General features: G+C 38.7%; 4 protein-coding genes across 5 annotated transcripts; 2 read left to right on the top strand and 2 right to left on the bottom strand.

Annotated features, from left to right (window-relative positions):
* Window positions 1-821: 821 nt before the first annotated feature.
* LOC140776922 (probable prolyl 4-hydroxylase 6) lies at window positions 822-4,335 on the bottom strand. Its single transcript, XM_073120766.1, has 7 exons — window positions 4,089-4,335; window positions 3,946-4,003; window positions 3,748-3,852; window positions 2,034-2,091; window positions 1,770-1,945; window positions 1,615-1,675; window positions 822-1,184 (listed from the first exon to the last, which is right to left on the bottom strand). The coding sequence occupies exons 1-7, from the start codon at window positions 4,223-4,225 to the stop codon at window positions 865-867; spliced, it is 915 nt and encodes a 304-aa protein (XP_072976867.1). The 5' UTR covers window positions 4,226-4,335; the 3' UTR covers window positions 822-864.
* Window positions 4,336-7,437: 3,102 nt separating this feature from the next.
* Window positions 7,438-11,701, top strand: LOC140779437 (uncharacterized). Its single transcript, XM_073124498.1, has 8 exons — window positions 7,438-7,766; window positions 9,364-9,444; window positions 9,521-9,609; window positions 9,699-9,773; window positions 9,936-10,054; window positions 10,126-10,341; window positions 10,666-10,734; window positions 11,368-11,701. The coding sequence occupies exons 1-8, from the start codon at window positions 7,644-7,646 to the stop codon at window positions 11,472-11,474; spliced, it is 879 nt and encodes a 292-aa protein (XP_072980599.1). The 5' UTR covers window positions 7,438-7,643; the 3' UTR covers window positions 11,475-11,701.
* An 889-nt stretch (window positions 11,702-12,590) lies between these two features.
* LOC140779179 (protein SULFUR DEFICIENCY-INDUCED 1-like) lies at window positions 12,591-14,959 on the top strand. 2 transcript variants are annotated; one of them, XM_073124166.1, is made up of 5 exons: window positions 12,597-12,717; window positions 12,796-12,939; window positions 13,413-13,625; window positions 13,771-13,926; window positions 14,395-14,959. In XM_073124166.1, the coding sequence occupies exons 2-5, from the start codon at window positions 12,889-12,891 to the stop codon at window positions 14,803-14,805; spliced, it is 831 nt and encodes a 276-aa protein (XP_072980267.1). In that variant the 5' UTR covers window positions 12,597-12,717; window positions 12,796-12,888; the 3' UTR covers window positions 14,806-14,959. The 2 variants fall into 2 exon arrangements, with proteins under 2 accessions (XP_072980266.1, XP_072980267.1); XM_073124165.1 differs by lacking the exon at window positions 12,796-12,939 and having other exon boundaries at window positions 12,591-12,717.
* Window positions 14,960-16,019: 1,060 nt separating this feature from the next.
* Window positions 16,020-21,830, bottom strand: LOC140778623 (WD repeat-containing protein PCN-like). Its single transcript, XM_073123428.1, has 11 exons — window positions 21,460-21,830; window positions 21,229-21,372; window positions 20,419-20,716; window positions 20,276-20,339; window positions 19,939-20,052; window positions 19,668-19,830; window positions 19,269-19,422; window positions 18,580-19,166; window positions 18,142-18,320; window positions 17,501-17,758; window positions 16,020-16,739 (listed from the first exon to the last, which is right to left on the bottom strand). The coding sequence occupies exons 1-11, from the start codon at window positions 21,625-21,627 to the stop codon at window positions 16,433-16,435; spliced, it is 2,436 nt and encodes an 811-aa protein (XP_072979529.1). The 5' UTR covers window positions 21,628-21,830; the 3' UTR covers window positions 16,020-16,432.
* Window positions 21,831-22,272: the final 442 nt, after the last annotated feature.

The following is a 22,272-nucleotide window of genomic DNA, read 5'->3' as shown; positions in this document are numbered from 1 at the left end:
TCTGTGTTTATATTCGAATATGATTACTGAACTAAACTCCACAGAATCGGTCCAGTCAGAAACGAAGCTCAGATAGGGATAGGTACTAAAGTCTATAACATCATGACAAGAATTTGATGGATGTCCACGTACCATTATAGATCTACCAAAATAGCAATTGAATAAGTAAGTACATATACATATCGCAGGATAAAGATCACTGCGACAATACCATACAGAGTAGAGCCCTTTGGAATAAAGAAAGACTTAAAATTTATTTATTTCAAAGCAGTGTACTGTACTGTTTGTACCATCATCAATGTTGTCCACATAGTATCGAACCTCCAGATCCATACCCCAGTTGCACCTCCTATCGTTTTCTCGGACGCCTTCGGCTGTGATGGACGTTTTTCCTAAGCTAAGCTGTCTTGAAAAATACTCGTTGAAGAAATCAAACAATTGGCTAAAGTCTCCCTTTGACGATTGAGGCTTGTCTAAGACACTATAATATATATATATATATATATATATATTCGTGATTTAACTTATTTAAGATGAATCTAACTTAATCTGATCCGATCCCCGGCTGCTCAACCTTTACCAGGTATTGTAAAAATCTAATGAAAAACCACCAAAGCATATTGGCTTGCAAATATGGGTAAATGTAGGGGTTAGAATTGTAAAGGGCAAAGGGTTTTTATTTTTCTCTGCTACTTCTATTTTGAATTCTGATTTTAAATGGGATTTTTTTTTGGTAACCGGAAAGGTAAGTAATGAATTAATCGTTTTCGTCAAAAAAAAAAGGAAAAAAAAAAGAAAAAAAAAAGTGGGGGAACTACAGATCCATCATGATCAGTAGTCAAATTTTAGTGCAATGAAGAGAAGTTACAGCGCACAGACATTGCAACTCTTCCTACAAAATCCAGGCGAATCCTTGGACCCAACCATATATCTAGGATTCTTCACGCATTCTCCTACAGCAGCCCACTGAGGGCAAAGGACATTGTTATCATCACACTCCTTACCTGAATCCTCAACTGAACCCTGATTTCCAGAATTTTCAAAGGATCGCACATGGATCCATTTCGTCGCCGACCATTTCTCACCTGCGATAACTGGGCAGCTACCATGCAGACTCTCTGGATCCGTTGTTGCATCAAGGTGAAGGCTAAAGAAGAGCAAAGCATCACCTTTTCTTGGTTTCACTGCATATGCAACTGTTAGGGAAGGGCAAAAAATGCTTGCAAGATGTGGTAATGGATGCTGTTGAACATGCTTGAATTAGTAATCTGCGAGCTAATATTGTAATCAACGATGTTTCAGTAATCCACAAGCACAGTTGAAAACCCTAAGTCGACTATTTCCTGGTACAGCCATAGGAACAATTGATACTACAATTAATGGATGAGGTAGGGACACTAGCCTTCATGTGAGGCATCATGAATTTGATACCCACTAGCAGTTCTACTATTGTGGATTAATCACGGGCAGATGGAGTGTCATGGTTTGCTTGTGAGGTCCACACTCATTAACTTAAATACGGGTAAAAGATAGATATGATCAATTTGCCATACAAAACTTAGCCCATTAAAAGCTTAAATCAAATTGAGATTATCAATATTCTATGCAAGATACCTGCATAACCATGTGCCGCACAGTCAGACCACGTCTCATCTTTCTCTTGGGAAAATTTGCCCTGAAAATGATGCCAAATGTCACTGCAAGCAAAATAATTGGGCAACCTGGGAGCACACACACACCCGAAAAAAAGAAAAGAGTGAAATGCATACCTCTGCATCAGGGAAGATGGTCTCTCCACCCTTCTCTACATCAGATAAGTACATGAGTACAGTGGCTACCCGATGACCACCAAGCACTTGATTGACTTTGTCATGGAAATAGTCAAAATGTGGCTCATACTTTTCTCCATTCTCATAGTGTAGTATTTGCATGGATTCACCATTCTCTGAGAAGAAGCAAGGTCATTACAAAAGAACCTGCCAAGAAGTGTAAATCAGAGTGGTAACGGAGAAGAAAAGGTGTTCTTAGTCTACCTTCAGGCAGGAAAGTCCAAGCAGCAATTCTGTCCTCTATTCTTCCAACAATTTCATCCTTCAAATCAAGTGAAGAAAGTATCAGCATTTTCATAAATGCACATCTACAATTCCTAATGTGATAACCAACAAGTGATTTTTTTCAAATTAGTATAAGAAAGGAAAATAACAAATGCTCACAACCCCAATGAAAAATTCATATTTCTGCCTGCAAGCCTATGAGAAGTGTAATTAACCATATTGATGGCACTGTAACTGCTTTTAACAAGAAATTTTACAAACTTTTGCACATCATGTGATAAGTCGTGAAGTTCAAAATCATGAAGTCGCAATCCTGTAGTGAAAATATCCTTCCCTTTGTCATTTAATTTTCATTTCAGATTATTGTAAATTGTGGTTGCATCAAATTGAAATGAGAAAAGAGTTTCCCCATTAAGTACATTCCATTAACAACATAAGATATGCATGACGAGAAGTGCTAAACCGCCAGAGAATTATACTGTTCTGTTCCAAGTAGGCTGCTTCACCATGAGAGAGATATTAATGTGTATATGTTCACTATTTTGCATATCCTAACAAGAATACAATAGATAGATATTACTTGTCAAATATCTTTTAAAACTTTTAATTTGCTTTAAAAAAGTTCTTAAACATTTGGAGACGAAGATGCTCAATAATGTGCCTGTTGTACACAAAGTGGTTAGAATCTTGTATAGGGACAGCATGGGATCAGGTTCAACCCCATTCCCAGGCCACCTTACAGGAAAGCTCCTCACAAAGAAAAGATAAAAAAATAGCTCGGTCTGTGCATTCCATGAACCATGGGTTCTGGCAGTGCATCAGGCACTTTATGGTTAACCATGCAGACTACCTCAGATCACTCCATGGTGTGGATCTAGGTGCGGTCAGTTATTTGGGTATTAACTCAAGGCCAGCTTAGACACTCTTTTAAATACCCTGATGTCAATTCTTCACCAGCACAGAATATTTGCTCATAAATGGATCCCGTGCGATATTCCTAGTATTTCATCTTCAAATGTTTTAGCTTTTGCATGTGACTATCACGGTCAAATGTGATTCTCATAAGGTTCCATTAAGCCGTCTCATTTAGTAGCCCTCAACTTTGGTTTTCTTAGTTCTTCAGTTGATGTGTATTACGGACATCGCCATAATTAATTCAGCACTAAAATTGTTTGATTTCTTAAATCTCTCTTTATTCACTGTCTAGTTCACAATGTCAACGAGATGACGACTTTAAAGGTGCATACTACATTTTTGCTGTATTCCTCCTTGCCTTCTTCTAAATGCCTTGAGTACTAAGATGAGTATTGATGAATCAAGTTACTGATTCTACAGTCGTATCTATATGATACATCAACTTGCAAATCCAACAATTCAAAGGTAAAGAGTCTAGACAAGAGATAATTTCACGAATTGACTCAGAGACGCTCCTTTTAATTACCCTGATGTCATGAACCATTACAATGTCAAAACTATCGCCAACAAATGAATTTGGTCGGACATATCTCGAGATCAAGCGCAAATGCAAAACGAAATAGTAAAGTTACACAAGCATATGCTACCAAACAAGTAATAACTGAGATCCACTAACCAAATTAAACCATCTTGCAGAGTCAATTCCAACTACTAGGATCACCAATTCCACAAAAATACTCATAAATCCCGTATCTACAATTCCGTAAGCTTCGATTACCTGCCGCTTGTCCAGGAACATCCCCGAGCTCGTCCTGACCTCGCTCATCACGCTTTTCCCCGAATCGTTGTCGGCCACCATCGACTTCTCCAGCTTATCCTTCGCCTACTCCATCGATCCAAACATCAAACACTAAATCCCATCATTCCAAACAGGAGAAAACAAAAATGTACACCGAGTATTAAGGATTTCACTCACCAGAAAGATCAAGTGGTCGCACTCCTCGTCAGATAGAAAACCTTTATACAAGAACGCCCTGCGAAAGAGGCATCGCTGAGATCGGAGACTAGGGTTTCGAGGCGAACGGAAGAAAGAAAGGGAGAAGAGTTGGATCTCGGAACCTGGGACGCCACGAGAGCTGCGTGACTCGTGCGGGGTTCAAGGAGGCTTCCGATCCATGGCTGGGGAGGAGAGCGGCAGAAGGGGAGAAGCGAGAGTGGAGGAAGAGGAAGAGGACGAGGAGAGAGAGGCGAGCCATGAGAGCGAGTGAGAGGACCAGGATGTGTTGGACGGTCCGTGATCTCGTCGGTTTTAGTGCGAGTCACGGCACGCGGCCTTCACGGTCGCGTCTCCAAGATTCGAGGGCTTGAGTGCTGACTCGTGCCACGAAATTGGCTTTTATGGTCTTCTCGCCAATTACTGGCTACTAACGACCAAGTCACATAACTACCCCTCCACTCAAAAATTAAAAATTAAAAATAACCACCTGATATATATATATATTGGTATTCTTTTATTTATTACTATTCACACACACTATATATATTCCACTTATTATTTATATTTAATACCTTAAAAACTATTTTGAGGTTAAATTTACATTTTTAAAAGAAAAAAAAATATATAGTTTCAATTATTTACTAATATTTTAGCCTTAAAAATTTATTAAAAAAATTAAGATTATTTATATGTATGCTAATTTAACTCATCTATGTAGAAACGGTTCGAAAAAAACTAATATCGTATCATTTTTAACACATTAAAAATAAATATGTTTTATGACCCGGTGTTAATAATAATAAAAATAATATATAGAATGGATTCAGTATATTTCTCTTAATTTCAAGTCTAAGATATGTGAAATTGTCTTCTTATTTTTCTTCATTTGAAGGAATGAGCTCTGAGAGGATATCTAATCATATTTTACAAGGTTCACACTCATAGGAAAATGGGATATTGAATATCCATTTTACTTTGGGATATGTAAAATCTAAATGAGAAATATTCAACACATTTAATCATAATAGACAAGCAAGCTTAAGCTTCCTTTCAATTTGGATCGAATAGATTTTGAAGTAGTTATAGCTACAAATTGCAAAAACTAAAATAAATCACCTATTAAAAAACTACATAATTTGGCAGCCACCAAAAATCATGGTTGTCATCCTCATCAGAGAGGAAAGAGGATGGTAGACAACATGTGATGACGACGAATAGCAAAGGACTGAGGGGAGGTGGCAGAGTTATCTTCTAGGAGGAGGTGAATTCAACAGAGATGAGTCATCTACAAGAGGACGATGTGAAGGTGAATTCAACAGAGATGAGTCATCTACAAGAGGACGATGTGAAGGTGAATTCAACAGAGATGAGTCATCTACAAGAGGACGATGTGAAGGGAATGGAGATGGGTACAAAGATAGAGAAAAGTGTTATGACCCAGCTTGGAGGGCTAGTCTAGTTGATTTTGTCACAAGCCTATTACTATTTAAAGAAGGTGTGATGAGCACCTCTCTCTCTTTCTCCTCTTAAACTCTTACCCTTAGCAAGCGACATAGCCCATATTCTTTTGCTCGACACCGCCCCACCTCCAATCCCTCACCGTAACCACCATCTGCACTTTCGATCCATCTCCGAGCCAATCAAACCCCAACCACAACCGTCATCCCCACCATTAACCAGCTTGGGAACCTAGCCCTCTTCCTCGTTGACCATGGGAAAATAAAAGAGAGAAAGAGAAGGGAAGGGGTTTAGGGGAGAGAGGGAGAAAGGAGATCCCGACATAGATCGACGACTTCGACCACGACGATCTCGGTCAAAGAAAACAAGGAGAAAAAGAAAAGAAAGGGAAAGATAGAAGAGAGAAGGGAGGAAAAAGAAAGAAGAGAAGAGGGAGGAGGAGGAATAAGGGGAAATAGTTAGGGGGGAAATCTTTTCCCTCCTCCTAAGTGAGGTTAAGAGGAGGGGAGAGTGAGGAACATGCCGGTGATGCCACTGGTGAGAGAGATCCCCGGTGGAGGGGTTTAACAAGTAGAATATGATGAGATATGTGAAATTGTCGACCTTTGCTATGTGTCAACACTTCTAAATGACATGCTTTTTATTTGTTTTCAATAATTCTATGTACAATGGAAAGTACTTCTGCGAGAGCCAAAAATGAGCCATGATAAGAATCACTACGAAACAAACTTGTGATGCAGCTTCTCTAAATATATTCCCAGCCAGCAGAGGAGAGGAATTGATATAGATAAGAGCAATAAACAAAACAAAGAGAACATTTATTCACTCATGCTCCATGCATCGGTTCTCGTGACCTCAAACTGAATGCTTTGACAACTCTCTTATTAATGAAGTAATAACAACTCCGTGACAAAGCCGATAAGCTCCGAATACGCTTCGATATTCTACTGCGTATATTATAAATATACCCTTAAAAGGAGTACAAGTAACAACAACCGCCTACGAGATCATCTCCTTCATGGACTACACCATACTCGCATTTACTACAACGAGCAGTTCAATCGAACCAACCACTATAAAGACTTACGTAGTTCTCCAATTTGTAGTGTATCCAAGAGAGAGTGGTATAGCCCGGAGAGAGATGGCGAGGTGGTGGCTTCTCTTCTTGGTGCTATTCCACCTCACGTTGCAAGATGCATGTGGTAGGGACGTGCCACGCCACATTAGTACTAGTGTAAGTGTGGCAACCACTAAACCGGGTAAAAGAACCCCAGTGACCGATCTTAATGGCCAGAAGAACTTTATGGCTTTCGGAGGAGTCGGTGGGTGGGCCGGTCTCGGTGGAATTGGCGGTGTCGGTGGTGGAGTTGGTGGCATCGCCGGGATAGCCGGCGCCGGAGGTGGTGCAGGAGTCGGTGGTGGACTTTATGGCTGGAAAGGCATCGGCAGCGGTATTGGAGGTGCGACCGGGCTCAGTGGTGCCGGTGGTGGCCTTGGTGGCATAGGCGGCGGCGGCGGCGGCGGTGGACTTGGTGGTAATAGAGGGGGTGGTATTGGAGGTGGTGGTGGCTTAGGTGGTGGTTATGGATGTAAGCATCCTTAGATATGTTTGAAGTGTTGCTACGTGCATGCGTGGTTGCGAGCGTTATTACTAGGCGTTGAGCTTAGTTTAGTCTTTGCAGTAGTACGTAGTTGGGAATATGGGGCAAATAAAGTGGACTTGTTATTGTCCTTTGTTTTTAAATTTCGTGCATGGTTGTAGTCTGTTGTTATTATCACGCAAGAATATGTTATTTTAGTAATTATATTCCAAAGTATTCAACAATTACATATTGTAATTATACTTTTGACGACACTGATCCGCATCCGTTTATTTGCGAGGCTCAAACGGGTCGGATCTAATCAATACGCTCCGCTCCACCCGTATTCGCAAGGGGGGGAGAGAGAGAGAGAGTGGGGGAGAGAGAGAGAGTGGGGGAGAGAGAGGGGCCGTTAAAGTGCTCTCAGGTTTTAGCCCATTTCGCTCTCCGTCTCCTTTTTGTCAGCTCCTAATCGCTTGCTAGGGTTTTAGCGCCTTCACTCTCGCGCCCATCACCACCCGTCCCCAAACCCTAATCCTAAGATTTCCTCTCCTCAAGCCCTTCCCTTCCTTTCCCTTCCTTTCTATTATCTTATCTCGTCGAACTCGTAGGAGGGGGAGGAATAGGAGCTCGGAAGCCATGGATCGTTACCAAAGAGTGGAGAAGCCGCGGCCCGAGTCGGTCATAAGCGAGAACGAAATCCGAATCACGACTCAAGGACTCATCCGGAACTATGTCAGCTACGCTACCAGCCTCCTTCAGGTTAATATCTAGCTCTGCTACGACCTCGTAGATGTCTATGTTTTGGCAGTTGAGATAGCGACTGCTGTTCTATAGATGTATCTCATTGGGATCCTTGATTAGAGTTGCTATGTTTTGTTTGTTTTCTTAATGCTTCTGTTGCTCTTCTAAATGTGGGGTTTTCTTGTGTATTTTGGACGACATCTTAGTTTATCGAACGAAAGACTTCTTGTGGTTGCATATTTTCGTTGATTCAAACCAAATAGGGTTTTATATTGATTGTTTGTTTATCTGATTATTTAGATTATATATTTGTGGCCTAAATGTTCCAGGTTATATACTTGTTTATTTCCATTGTTTTAAAATAAATAGGTTTATGTCAATTTTTTTACGATTATTTGAATTAGATGTTTGTAGTCTTAAGAGATTTTGGTTCTGCAAAATGTATTGCGCTCTAACAGTTGTTTGTCTTTCTTCTCCGCTGTTTGCATAGCAACTCACTGTTCTCAATTATGTGTTTTGTTATTTGGGCATTGATGCTCTGTATTTATTTCCCAAAATCTATTGAAACCACCAAACTCCCCCAAGATGAAAGGAACAACTGTTGCATCAAGTATCACACTCTTCTAACTATATATTCTTTTTTTTACTAGCAATAGCTAGAAATGAGCTAATTGTTGAGCATGGCGATGGCATTGAAACATACGCCCTCTTATTGGCTTTGTCAGAAATTATCTATAACCTTTCTGATAATTAATCATGTACCTATTTCCTGAGACCTCTTTAGTTTCAGTGGATGTAGTGTCCTGCTTTTGTGTATATTAACACATTAGTATGCGCTCTAGTTTGTAGTTAGTCTTTTCCTGTTCCAAATTCAAATTTACTTTTAAAGATTTTTTTGGCCACAGCATTGGCATCAGCTCTATAGCATTGTACTTGGTTGACAATTGATTTAGAATAATACTAAGTCTTTGAATGGGCCAACCACAGCTTTGATGCATGCCATACCCAACTCTATGTATTAGGGATGATACTTGGATTGCGTACTAGTGGACCTATCTACTTTCTACCAAGCTCTAACTAAACTATAGTCTTCATCTACCACTCTTCATTATTGAACCAAGGTAATGAAATTTTTTTGTGTGCATATTATCTTAAATTTTTCTTTTTTGATTCAAATTGTATTCATTGATTTTATTTTCCAACTTACTTTTCCAATGTATTCTTTGGTTTTCATCTTAGTTTCCTCCAGAATTCAACTTTGATTTGATGTAATCCTTCTCTTGTTTGGCTTTAATCACATAACAGTTTGTTATTCTTATGTAGCACATTGGATAATGAGTTATCTAGTGGATATTCTCACTGTAGGCTTGAATCTTACTGATTTGAGTGCCATCAACCTTTGTGAGATATCCTCAATCCTTTTGGGGTCATGATTTAATTTATACACTTGATTAGAGAAGAAAAGACTTGGATCATTGTTTAGAAATTGTGACTCTATTTTTCTACAGTGGCATAATACGATATATTGTTATGCTCTTGATTGCTGTAGAGATTACATTTGATGGTCTATGAATGCTAAATTCCATAATATACATTATAATTCTTCTTCAACCAGGAAAAAAGGGTGCGAGAGATTGTGTTGAAGGCCATGGGACAGGCAATCAATAAGACAGTGGCTATTGCAGAGATCATAAAGGTTGTGGAAACACTGTTCACCATTATGATATTTATAAATATGTTTAGGCCTCCTCGCTCATCTATTTTTACTGCAGAAAAGGATTCCTGGGTTGCACCAAGATACCTCTATCAGCTCGATAAGCATCACTGATGTATGGGAACCTATAGAAGAGGGCCTTGTACCGTTAAGTGTCTGAAAATTTTACTGCTATGAAATAGGCTGATAAAATTGGTGGTTGATAGATAATTTAATATTCATCCTTTTCTGTGCAGGTTGGAAATGACACGCCATGTATCAATGATATCAATCTCGCTGTCACCAAGGGAGCTAAACAAGAATTCCCCTGGGTAATGTACTTGATGTCTCTGTACTTTCAATCTGTCATATAATAGGGATATGCTTTCCAAATACCTGACCAAAAGTGATCAGCTTCTATTGGAAGGGTACTCCATAAACTATAGGTCTGGTGGTAGTTTCTTATGGACAATACCTTTGCCCATTTGTGATAGGTATCAAGCCCCATCACATGTCGAGCAGCCTAAACCACAGCAAAAGTTCCAGCAGCCACAGCAGTATGTACAGCAGCAACAACATCAGCCAAGACAAGGTCAAGGTCAATTTGCTGAAGGTATACCCCATTATCAGAGAACCTTTTATGGATGAAACCATTACTAAACTTATCAGTTGTGCTTGGTGAAGATTCTTATGGACGAGGGCGTGGTAGAGGGAGAGGAAGAGGAAGGGGTTGGGGTAGAGGAGGATATGGTAGCTATGGTGGATATGGCAACAACCAAGGTGGCTATGGTGGATATGCCAACAACCAAGGTGGCTATGGTGGATATGCCAACAACCAAGGTGGCTATGGTGGGTATGGCTATAATCAAGGTGGATATGGAGGATATGGTGACAACCAAGGTATTCATTTTCTTGTCCCATACAGGATTAATACATGATCAAATTTTATATTGACCTTTTAGGGCTAGATGATTAAGTGACATTTTTGACTTGCATTGCATTCATAAATTAATTTTTTTGAATTTTTATATGTAATTGATCGCCTAATGGTAAGATAGGATTCTCTTCTTGTAGGCAATGGATAATTGCTTGTTGCCTTTCTCTTATAGTTAATGATGGGATCAATATCCTTTCATATTCTATGCGATCTTCTTTTCCTTTTTCCCTGCTCTTGTTATTTTCTTTTTAAAAGAAAATGCTGACCCATTGCAAATATCTTGTTAGAAAATGGTGGGTGGAACTCAAACTGGGGTCGTGGTGGTGGACGAGGTAGAGGCAATTGGGGTTATCGTGGTAAGCTCTTAGCAAACATCTGAATCTCTTTAACCTATGTTTTATGCACCTAGAATAGGTCATTTTGAATGGCATGCTAGTACTTCTCTGACCATCCATTGTGTGATCTATGTGAGTAGGATACCATAGAGTATACAACTTCTTGGTTCTTGGTACTCTAATGCTATATATCACGTTCAGCAATGAAAACCACCAACTTCTCACACACTACAATGACATGTGACAATGAGGGGCTTAACTCCTTCTATAGGTTTCTATTCTGATACAGTATATATGTGAAGGTGGTTGACTTAGGAATATGTATTGTACTATTATCTAATGACTTGGTCTTTCATTTTGGCACTTCTACCAGCATAAATTGTTTCACGGATTGGCAACCAGCTTATATTTCTTTGATTGCCTAAACCAAGTTCTAAGTATTGGTTTTGGGATCGGGAATTGCCGCTTAAAAAACAATATGCATTGCTTATATCGGCTTTCGATTTCAGACAATTTGGATTAGAGATTGGCCGTATCATACATCTGATCCGTTCTAGCAATACGGATCAGGATCAGCCGAAATTTCAATCCCTGGCCTAAACATGCTCATGGATACAATTGTTTTTATACTAATTGCTTCACAAAATTGGACAGGTGGTGCAGGGTATGAACGGGGCAGAGGCGGTGGAGGTCCCGGTGGCAGAGTTTACACTCGTGGTCGAGGAAGGATGGGTGGCCGCGGAAGAGGGAACCAGGCCTAGTGGAGTAATGAGTTTGTGCTAGATCTTGCATGCTTGTTTAGTCTTTTAGCAAAATGAATGGCTTATTAATGGACTTGCTTGGGGCCGTCGCATGTCGGATATTGCTATTATTGTATCACAAGGCCTAGTGATGAGTAGTGTGGTTCCTTGGTTACCTTACTATGTATGGATTTTGGAAAGCCTGTTCATTTTTCTTGTTTTCTTGAGCATGCTGTTATCGTTATCAATCTCTGCTGTATTTAAGGGCCTATTTCTTACTATTATTATCACTGTTCCTATTTTTTACACCACGGTTTGTTGTTCCTAATTAACCAAAGGCATTGCTATTAATTTATGTTTAACCTGATGACCCTGATATTTACCAGTTGAATTATCTGTTATCCAGCCTCCAGTAAAGAGATAATTATTTTGGTTTCCACCAGCTCTAATATTTTTACGTTTTGACGGAGGTAAGTTTTGGTAAACAGTTGAGAAATTAAGATGATTGTCTTCTTCCGGATGATGTTTGATTGCAGAAAATCACAAAATCTTGAGGAAATAACCCAAAATAATTAAGCCACTGTAAACATTGTGTCAGTAAAAGTATTGTTCAACCCATTCTGCTGCATAAAAATCCTCTACGCCGCCCTTCCATCTCATCCCATTTTGTGCCTCTCTGGAGCTTTTGCACAAGTGAGATCGGAACAAAGTTCTATTCACCTGGACACAAAATTAACTCCCGAGAAGCCAAGCCATCCAACTTACACTTCGTTGGTAGGATAGGAGTAAGTAAGAATGGAGTGCCGGAATATTCCCTTTAGAGTCATATAATATTTAATTTCTATTATTCCCCTTACGTTGCCACGTCAGACAATGGCACGTGGAGGCACAGCAATCATTTGTACGGTAGCAAATCGAAGCTACCCTACGTAACCTCACCTCGTTTCCTCTCGAGGTTTTGAACCCGGACGGCCCTGCGTCCACATGCAAACCTCACCCGATCCAATGTACCTCTCCTCCTCTCTCTCTCCCTTTACCCTCTTCTGTGGGACTATAAACCATTCGCTCGCCTGCCCAAAACCCACCATCATTCCCCTCCTTTCCACTCGATCCCCGAGAGAGAGAGAGAGAGAGAGAGAGAGAGAGAGAGAGAGAGAGAGAGAGAGAGAGAGAGAGAGAGATGGAAGTTGGTACGAAGGATTTGCACGTAATCCACAAGGTTCCCTCGGGAGATGGGCCCTACGTTCGAGCCAAGTATCTCCAGGTAACATTCTGTACAATAATTGCCAAGATTTAGACCAAGATTTAGGAGATGAAGGTCTCCTCTTTTGTGTATATATAGTTGCTATGGGAGGAGGAGCTTCCTACAGTGCTCCTCTTACTGGGCTGCATGCCAAATCGTGCGATTAAATAGGTTCCATTCGATTTGGCAGCCATGCATGCAATCCTGCAGCTGGTGCTGCAAGCAAGCAATCTGAGGAAGATGGTGAGTGTTTTGTTATGCCCTTGAAGGGCACTTTCAGAAACTACTAAGAGACCCCAACAATTATTCCACACCTATATACTATATATACATAAGTTCTTTATGTTTTTTTTAATAGATTAATCGAGATATCAACCTTACGATCATAGGAGAAATCAAACCTATGACTTTTGTTGTATGCTGGTAGAATTCCACCAACCACTGGGTTGGGTTACAAGATCTAGTGATGTAGGGTTTTATATTAATATATGTAATTAATTCCAACGAGGATCACTAACTAACCACCTTGTACTAAGTAGCAATACATTATTGTACTTTCGCCTTATTAAAAATATATGGCAGTCTATTTCTTCTTATGTTCCAATTGAAATTGTCTTAGGATAGACTTGAAACGACTTTGCAAATAAAGGAATATGCATCTTCTATTCGTTATTTAAAAGTTTCAAGCTGTTTTAATCAAAGTGTTTATTTAACAGTTGGTCGAGAAGGACTTGGATGCATCCATCTTATGGTTCTGGAAAGCTATAAATGCTAATGATCGAGTTGAGAGTGCACTCAAAGACATGGCTGTGGTCTTAAAGCAGCAAAATCGAGCCGAGGAAGCCATCCAAGCCATCAAATCTTTTAGACATCTTTGTTCCAATAAATCCCAGGATTCACTTGATAACCTTCTCATCGACCTTTACAAGGTTTGAACTCGATTTTAAATTATATTTTTGTGTTTCAAATTTAAACATTTGAGCCTCATGTGCCCAAGAACATCCCTTTTATTATTATTACTTTTATTATTTTATTCTATCATAGTGAAAGAAACTAATTAATATTGGTGATCAGAGATGTGGGAGAACGAAGGAGGAGATAGAGCTACTGAAGCAGAAGCTGAGGAGGATATATTTGGGGGAGGCTTTCAAAGGGAAGACTACTAGGAAGGCTAGATCGCATGGCAAGAAGTTCCAAGTTTCCATCAAGCATGAGACTTCTCGACTCCTTGTACTCTCTATTTCCTTTTAAATTTCTTCAATAATTTCATATCTTTTAAGTGCAGCTAATTTATATCTTTTGATGCATACGACTAAGATAAACTCCATTTATTCGGAATAAGAGAGATGTGGTAAGGAATTATAATATATAATTTAATTTCATCATATCTCAGATTTTGAGATGGTATGAGATGGGGTATAAGAGATAGGTGTTTTATGTATCTTAACAATGGATACATAGATTTTGGTGTGTTCATTAAAGACCTTTAGGGGTTGTTTATATATAAATAATATAAAATTAGCTTTTAGTTTATGAATCCTATATGACTTTTGTTTACATTGGTTGCTTATTCTCAGGGAGTTAGTATCTTGAAACATATGAAACTAAACGTTCGTTCGTAGTATAAATATTGTATCTTGAAACACATGAGACTAAATGATCTCTTACTGTTATATGTATTAAAATTTTGATCAACAGAGCAACCTAGCATGGGCATACATGCAGCAAGGCAACTACATTGCCTCGGAAGTTGTGTACCAGAAGGCTCAGATGATCGATCCGGATGCGAACAAGGCATGCAATCTCTCCCTGTGTCTCATGAAGCAAGGCCGTCTCGACGAGGCCAGATGCATCCTTGGCAATGTCATTGGCCGGAAGTTCCCCGGAGACGACGACGATAGGAAGACAATGAAAAGGGCCGAGGAGCTACTTAGAGAGATAGATTTGCAATTCAAGGATTTGTTTTTGGTCGCAAATGATGAAAGGGAGTTGGAAGATGAGATGATGGAGATGCTGGATATGGTGATCAAGGAGTGGGCACCATTTGGGTCCAAAAGGCTTCCTATCTTTGAGGAGATATCTCAATTCAAAGATCAAGTGGGTTGTTAAATTCCTACTTTACCTTTCTCTTGTAAGTGCTTGTAAATTGTTGTACATAGAACAAAGTTATTAAGCCCCCGTTCACTTGTACAATAAAAAGAAAATTATTTATCTTTATTCTAGAATAAGTATTTTTATTCTAGTATTGTAACTAAACATCTTATTTTATTATGGTATGGTTTTTCATCATTCTCTTTCATCTTATTCTATACAACTTTTGCCTATAGATTTTGAGATGGTATGCTTATAAATTAATTTAATAATAATCTATAATTACTATTTTACCTATAGATTAAATAATATTTAATTATATATTATTTCAACTACATTAAGATTCTCTCTCTATTATTTCTTTTATTAAATATCGATCATCTCGGCTACAGTTTATGTTTACTCTCTTATCTATCTTTTTTTAATATTAGTCATTTCACCTACTGTTGAAATTTTATTTTTTTATTTAAACTAGTAAATTCTATAAAAATAAAAATATAAAATATAAAAAATACGCACTTGTGGTGGTGCCGTAGAAATTTGTCAAAATATTGTAGAATCTGATAGGAGTTGATAAATGTACCATGCAGTAGAGATAATAGATATAATTTCCATTCGAGATCAAACAAAAGTAATGTGTGAGTTAGAGCTGTGAAGATCTTGAAAGGCGAGATAGCGGTTCCTGGGAGACTCAAAGGAACGATAGTAGAATGTTAGGATCCCGAGTGAGTTTGATTCTGTGGAGTTTAGCCACACTTATAGAGAAGGGAATACAGGTGATTTAGATTAATACTGTTTAGGATCATAGGATGTAATTGCAAAACCCCGTAGCCGGACGAGTTTGAGTTTTGAGTTTGAGTTTATTCTCCGGCAGGATAGGGAGACTTTAAGTTGGTCTCTAGTTGGTTTTCAGCTCTCTTCGATTCAAAATGAAAATTAGAAAAGTAATGTTGGACTTATGCAATTTAATTATATTTGATTTTTTAAAGGATACCTTGAGAAGCAAATTGCAAAGCTTAATTAGGTATGATCACACTCAGAAAATTAAGTATCAATTTTCTTTTTGCTGGGAAAAATAATACAGGTACGTACATTTATAGTAGTGATTCTTGTAGGAAAAGTTGATATAGAAAGATGCTCTTTACCTATGTTATAATAGTGATAAAACCAAAAATGCCTTGAAAGATATCCAGTGACAGAAATAGGGCAATCAAACTGACTCATAATTCACCTTAATTCTCAACCAAAATTCCACCTTTATTAGGCACTTGCTAAGTCGCTTCATACAAAGGCAAAGCTTCCATATTGCAACTGAAATAGAACATCCATGCTTCATGAGCACTGAACTGGCTAACTTAACAAAAACTGAAGCTTTGACTAAAGATCATCTTAAGTAGACTGTAAAACAAACAGAGATGAGAGAACTTTTCAAGTGTTTCACTCATTTTACAGATACAGTTACTGCAGGGCTGCTCTCTCTCATGAAAACAAATCCCTTTGTCATAAGTCAATCCACCTGGAAATGGTAGCAACTATTTTACATAGTACTCTGTTGTTATAGCCGGTGACCTGAATGGAAAAAGAATGGGAGTCTAGGTCACAGGAGGACTCCCTCGAAGCCGTATAGAAGTGTAGTGCTTTCCCGTTAAGTTCCAAATATGTGTCTATGAATAGGAGCTTCAAAACTTTGAGCAACCTCCATCCACCGTTTCTCCATTATCAAAAGAGAGTTTTCTGACAGGTGACCCACAAATAAAACTGGATCTTTGAATGAACAAAAATCAAAGTTCTTTCTCTTATTTCGCCTTGATTCTTCGTCAAGGTTCTTCCTTTTCCTCTTTGCTCTTGCATTTTTGCTGGATTCATACTTCTCTAATGATGGATCTGAACTGTTTGGCAATTCTTCATCATCTTGATCAACAGGCATCCCAAAGTCCACAAAGCACATTGCCCTGCACGGAGTACACACCGTCGACCAGATAGTGAGATTGTGAACAATGATGCCTCACCTCTTCCGTATGCCATGCAATAGAAAATTTGCTTTTGATCTTTTTTTCAGAAAGGAATGGCTACCATTTCATGACACATCTGATTGATCATATTTTTATAATGGGGGCCGTTTTAGAATAACAAATGAAGTGGGCAAGGAAATTCTTCCAAAATTTCACCCATCATTTCATCAGAGAGTTGACATAAGACATTATCCTTCATGATATTCAAACAACCACCCTCCTCTCAAGATCCAAGATTTAAAAGACTATAGGCTGGCAGAAAAAGGACTACATTGTCCTAAGCGTAGACAGGTGCCTATTGGATGCCTAGACAACAAGGCAGCTCAAAAGTAAACAAATAAAATAATTTATACTTAAAACAAAAGATTGATGTGTAAAAAATATCAACCACTTGGCACATCCATTTCCTTGAAAACAGGACACTCTAACAATCTCCTGTTATTTGATGCATTCCTAGACAAGTTTAGAGAGCCAAAAGATCTTCAGATTTCCCTATTACATGAGATTATTTCAGTGGCGTTGCCCAGTCACATAAAGAATAGATTAATTCACTCGCCAAAAATAGCTAGGATTAAGGCATGCTGGGGTGGTGGGTAATGATATAGTTGTTGCTGTACTAAGTATCCACAACAAATGGTGCCAATTATGCAACTCAAAGACACAGTATATAGATAGAAGCAAATAAAGAAGTGAGGCTGTACCTTGAACTATATACTATGACAGAAGTCAAACATGAAGGTGGAAATGAGAGTCCAATAACTTCTCCTGGAAATTCTTGAAATCTCCTAGGTAGATGGTGAGTATGGCGCCTTGACCATTCACCTAGCTGTTTTGCTTCCACGTCAAACACATATACCTCGTTTGACGATGTCGTGATGACAAATACATTGCTGTTCCTGGGAGAAAAGCCACCAGCAGTGACAGAAGCATCATTCATCCTATATATGAACCAGTGTTGCCTGAAAGCGATGGTTAAAATGTTAGGATAGGAAGCAAACATATGCATAACTGTGAAAAGGAGATAGATATCATAATGTTCTAAAAAATTACAGGTGGATTACTGTAGTATAAAATCATATTTGTAATTATTAGTTATAATAAGGACAGCACTCATCCCATGCAACATGTAGTAGGAAGCTAATGCCACTATACCATAACCATGCATCTGAAAAAATATTCTTATCTATGTTGATGATTATCAACATAACTTGAATGGTCTGTTAAAATTGAAAATATAAAGATAAAAAGTAAGTGCAGCATGCTATATTCAACCATGAAAAAACTGAAAAGAGAGAAAGGACTTGGAAGAATGTCAACATTTAGGTTATGGACAGCAAAGTACCTTTGTAACTCCAGATTGAATATGTAAATGTCCCCAAAACAACTGATTGCGGCTAACCACTGTCCATCCATACTCGTAAACATTCTTGTTATGGGAGGTTCATTTAGTGAAGGTATATCATCCACCTTTCTTTGGGGACCTAAAGTATTGATTACTTCTGATCTTTTCACATCCACAACCTGCTTCAATCCAACAGAAAAGAAACAGGATTAGAAATCTAACAGAGGCCAGAAAATAATTGCATCTCATTTATTAACAATTGCATGAATAGCCTTTTCATGGACATAGAACAGACAACAAAACTTGGGACACTTTGGCTAGGTCACTGAGCATAAAATTTCTAGAGCAACTTGAAAAGGACCCAAAAAGGCTAGAAGCATCAAAGAATAAGATGTCCCAAGTTATATTCTCCATTGCATCAGAAAGTAAAGAACTTACATATATCTTTCTATCATGGCCAGCTAACATCAAGCAAGATGAATCAACAGTAAAGACCATACTGTGTGCACATGGCAATCCTTTAGGAAGTTGAATTTTCTCTAGAGACCACCTTTTCCCTCCTTTAGGCCTTCTTAATTCAAAGAGGCAGGGCTTCACATGATCAGAGTATGCAAACAGCATTCTGTTGCTGGAGATGCTACTACATATGATTTTCCTGGATCCCTTGCTTTTAAGGCGAGCCAGAAGTTGTGCTGATGTATTTTTCCCAAAAGACATACTTGCAGCCACATTAACATCTGGCTTGAAAAGCAAAACATCTAACCAGCAAGAAGATTGAAGAAGCATCATTGAAGCTCCATCAATAACACTATCTGGTACCAACTTCACAAGTGGTCTCTGAGGTGCAGGGCAGATGTCATGAGGCGAGAATAAGGTGAACTCCTTGGCAGGGTAAGCAAAAAGCTTGGTGTCATCCCCTGCAGAAATAAGCATCGGAACACCTAATTGTGCCCACTTGTGATAGCTGAAATCGACGGGTTTCTCCCGCCGTCGTTTCTTGGTCACCTTGATATCTGGCAATGAATCTGTAAAACATAAACATCATCAGACCTAAATACTGGTTTTGAAAAATCTAAGAAAGAACACTGATACAGTAATTTCGAGTAAAATGGTTCATTTTGATCAACCTTCTCTACTAATTGGTACTGCCATAGTCAAGGCCCTCACGTCATGAGTATGAGCTCTTACATATCCAACATACACCCACTTAGTGATTTGTTCTTTGGGAAGGTTCTCTTCACCAGAACCATTTCCATCATTTGACAGCTTATATAGAATTACCTGGATAACATTTTGTCATCAGAATACACGAGAAGAAATTTATAATCAATCAATTACAATCACTGGTTAGTTTGAGCATAACTTGCATAACAAATGCACTGTTCGTCCTAATAAATGGCCCTTAGATATTGAAAGGGCCAATTTTCAATCCAAACAACAGGAGCATGCTAAGCAACAACATAACTCAGTGAGAAACTAATTAAGTTAAATCACCAATGAACCAGCTACAAGATAATATAACTAACCTGCCCATCTGAACCAGCAGAAAAAATCCTGTTATGACCAGGAACAGTTGCTAGAGCATTTACATCACCCTTATGATAGGAGTGAGCTTGCAAAAGAGTCCCATGATGACTATCCCAAAATTGAACAGTCCCTGTACTATCTCCACTAACAAGGGTTCCACACCTAAAACAACAGGTAATTAGAGCCAAACAGATAAAATCGAGCATCTAAAGCATGGTTATAGCCTTAGAGGAGTGACAGGAATTCTGATTCATAATTAACGCTTCCTACCTTAGAAACAGTAACGACCATATACAAAGTTCTGATCCATTACCCATGCCACCAAGTCCAGCCGTAATGCGGTAAACCTCGTGAAAACTTGTAGCATCCCAGCATCTTATGAAGCTACAAAATAATGATAAGAAACAAAATATAAAATAATGGTAAGAACAAATTTCATGAAAACTAGAATGAACAGAACCAAAGACTATGAAAGATAGAAGTTAGATAATAACGTTTTAAATAAGCTCCAAAGTTCACAAACAGAAGACGTGGCAAAAATTTACACTCTGTTGCACAAGAAAACAATATTCATTCAGATTCTCCTACTTGATTTAGTAGAACATACCCATCACTACTCCCAGAAAATATTGACTTTGCATCATTGCTCCATGCAACACTTAAAATGCGACCTGTGATTGAAGAAAATTACAAACACTGGAACTGAAATTACAGAAAATATAAAAGGGGGAAAAGGCATTTGAGTCTAACCGCTAACCCTGGGAAAAGCTCTTATATAAATCAGAGCACCTGTGTCAGGGACACCATATAACCGCACACAACCATCGTTACAGGCTACAGCTAACCGTTGGCAATTCCACCCACTATGTGCAGCATTTAGTTCGTTAGAGTCATCATCATCATCAATTTTACTTGACTCAGAATCACTATCAGCTTCATGATTTGCATAACCATTGGCTCCACAGCCAAAATTAACAGCACATGTTGTTTTACATAAAGGTTCCAAAGCCATCTGCCAGATAGATACTCCAACGGAATCTAGAACAATCTACAAGAACAATGAAAGAATGAACCCATGTTAAGTATTCAATACATTCAAGCAATCATCTCAGAGGAGAAAATAGAAAGGGCATTCAGCAAACATGTCAATTAAATAGATGTCTGCTCTTAAAAGATTTAAGTATTTAACCAGATAACCTTTTTCATTTTGACATTTTGATTTCTAATCATGACCAGGTTGCCGGACAAATGAAGGTCAGTGAAGCTGATGGTCTGTGTGATTATACTTTTCTTTACTAGTACTACAGAGTTTCCTAATTTTTAGCACCCAGACTTCAAACTATATTATCGAAATGTCAAGTCACTAACCAGCATACTGCTCCAGAGGAATTGTTATACATAGAAAAAGTATTATTAAGCACCTCTAACAATAACATATTTCTAAAATTATTTGTAAGGAAGGCACATCAATACTAAAACAAAATCATACAAACAATCATGAAAAGTAGTCGCCTTTGCCAAAAGTAACAGATGGTGAAATTTGCACCAACAAGATACTACCTTTTGCTTCAAGGAGTAGATATCCCATTCCGAAATCGACCCATCAATGCTCGAAGACAACAGACGTCCAGGACCCACCCCGTTCGAGGTCGGCCGGCACCAGACCAGAGACGACACTCTGGAGCTAGGATCCCCCTGAATCGTCTGCAACAAACCCAAAAAAGATCAAATTTTTAACACACCACAAAAACAAACGAGCACTCTACTGAAGTAGATCCCGGGAAATATTACCAGCTGACAATGCCATCCAACGGAACCTGGGGATACTAGCCAGATCTCGAGGGCGCCATCCTCGCGTGCCGCAGCAACTTGGGCGCCGTCCGCGCTGGTGGCGAGAGCTACTACAGGGGACGGCTTCCACTCCACCGAGCTATTCCTGTACACCTGGAGCTTCTCCATCGACGGAAGTGTGAAGAAGAACAAGATGACCTTGGATTTCCTTCACGGATTCGAGATCCTCGAGGAAGGGGCGAAAGCCCCACGGAGATGAATCAATCGATTATCAATGCAAGATTATCGTTTGTGGAGGAAAATTAGGGTTACGGCGGCGCGAAGAGAAGTGGAAAAAAGAGGAAGACGGCGTTGTGAGGGTTTTGAAGTTTTGATGGAGGGGGGAGAGAGCGAGAGGAGTTGCGGACCCCGAAACTTCTCCAGATGAGACCCGGTAAGGCAGCACGAGACCCGGTAAGACGTTATACTCCAAGTCTAATTTGTTATTACTAAATTGAGAGTTATATACTCCAAGTCTAATTTGTTATTACTAAATTGAGAGTGTTGTTCTAGAAATAGATGTTTAGAATAGGAGTATAATAATTATATTTGATGTAATATAGAGTAAAGAGAAATATAATAATACTACAATACCCTTCAATTTTAATTTAAAATAGACTGATGGAAATATAGTAAAAAAATTAATATATTTTATGTATGTTATGTTTGAAGTTACGTATGCAATATTATACTAAAGCATTACATTAAATATACAACGCAATTTAATTTAATTTAAATATATTCTAATTTCATAATATAATAATATTGATTTTT

The sequence above is a fragment of the Typha angustifolia genome, chromosome 15, assembly GCF_048772165.1.
Source record: "Typha angustifolia cultivar Huaian chromosome 15, ASM4877216v1, whole genome shotgun sequence".
In the NCBI taxonomy this organism is placed as follows: domain Eukaryota; kingdom Viridiplantae; phylum Streptophyta; class Magnoliopsida; order Poales; family Typhaceae; genus Typha; species Typha angustifolia.
This window is presented reverse-complemented; position numbering and strand designations above follow the sequence as displayed.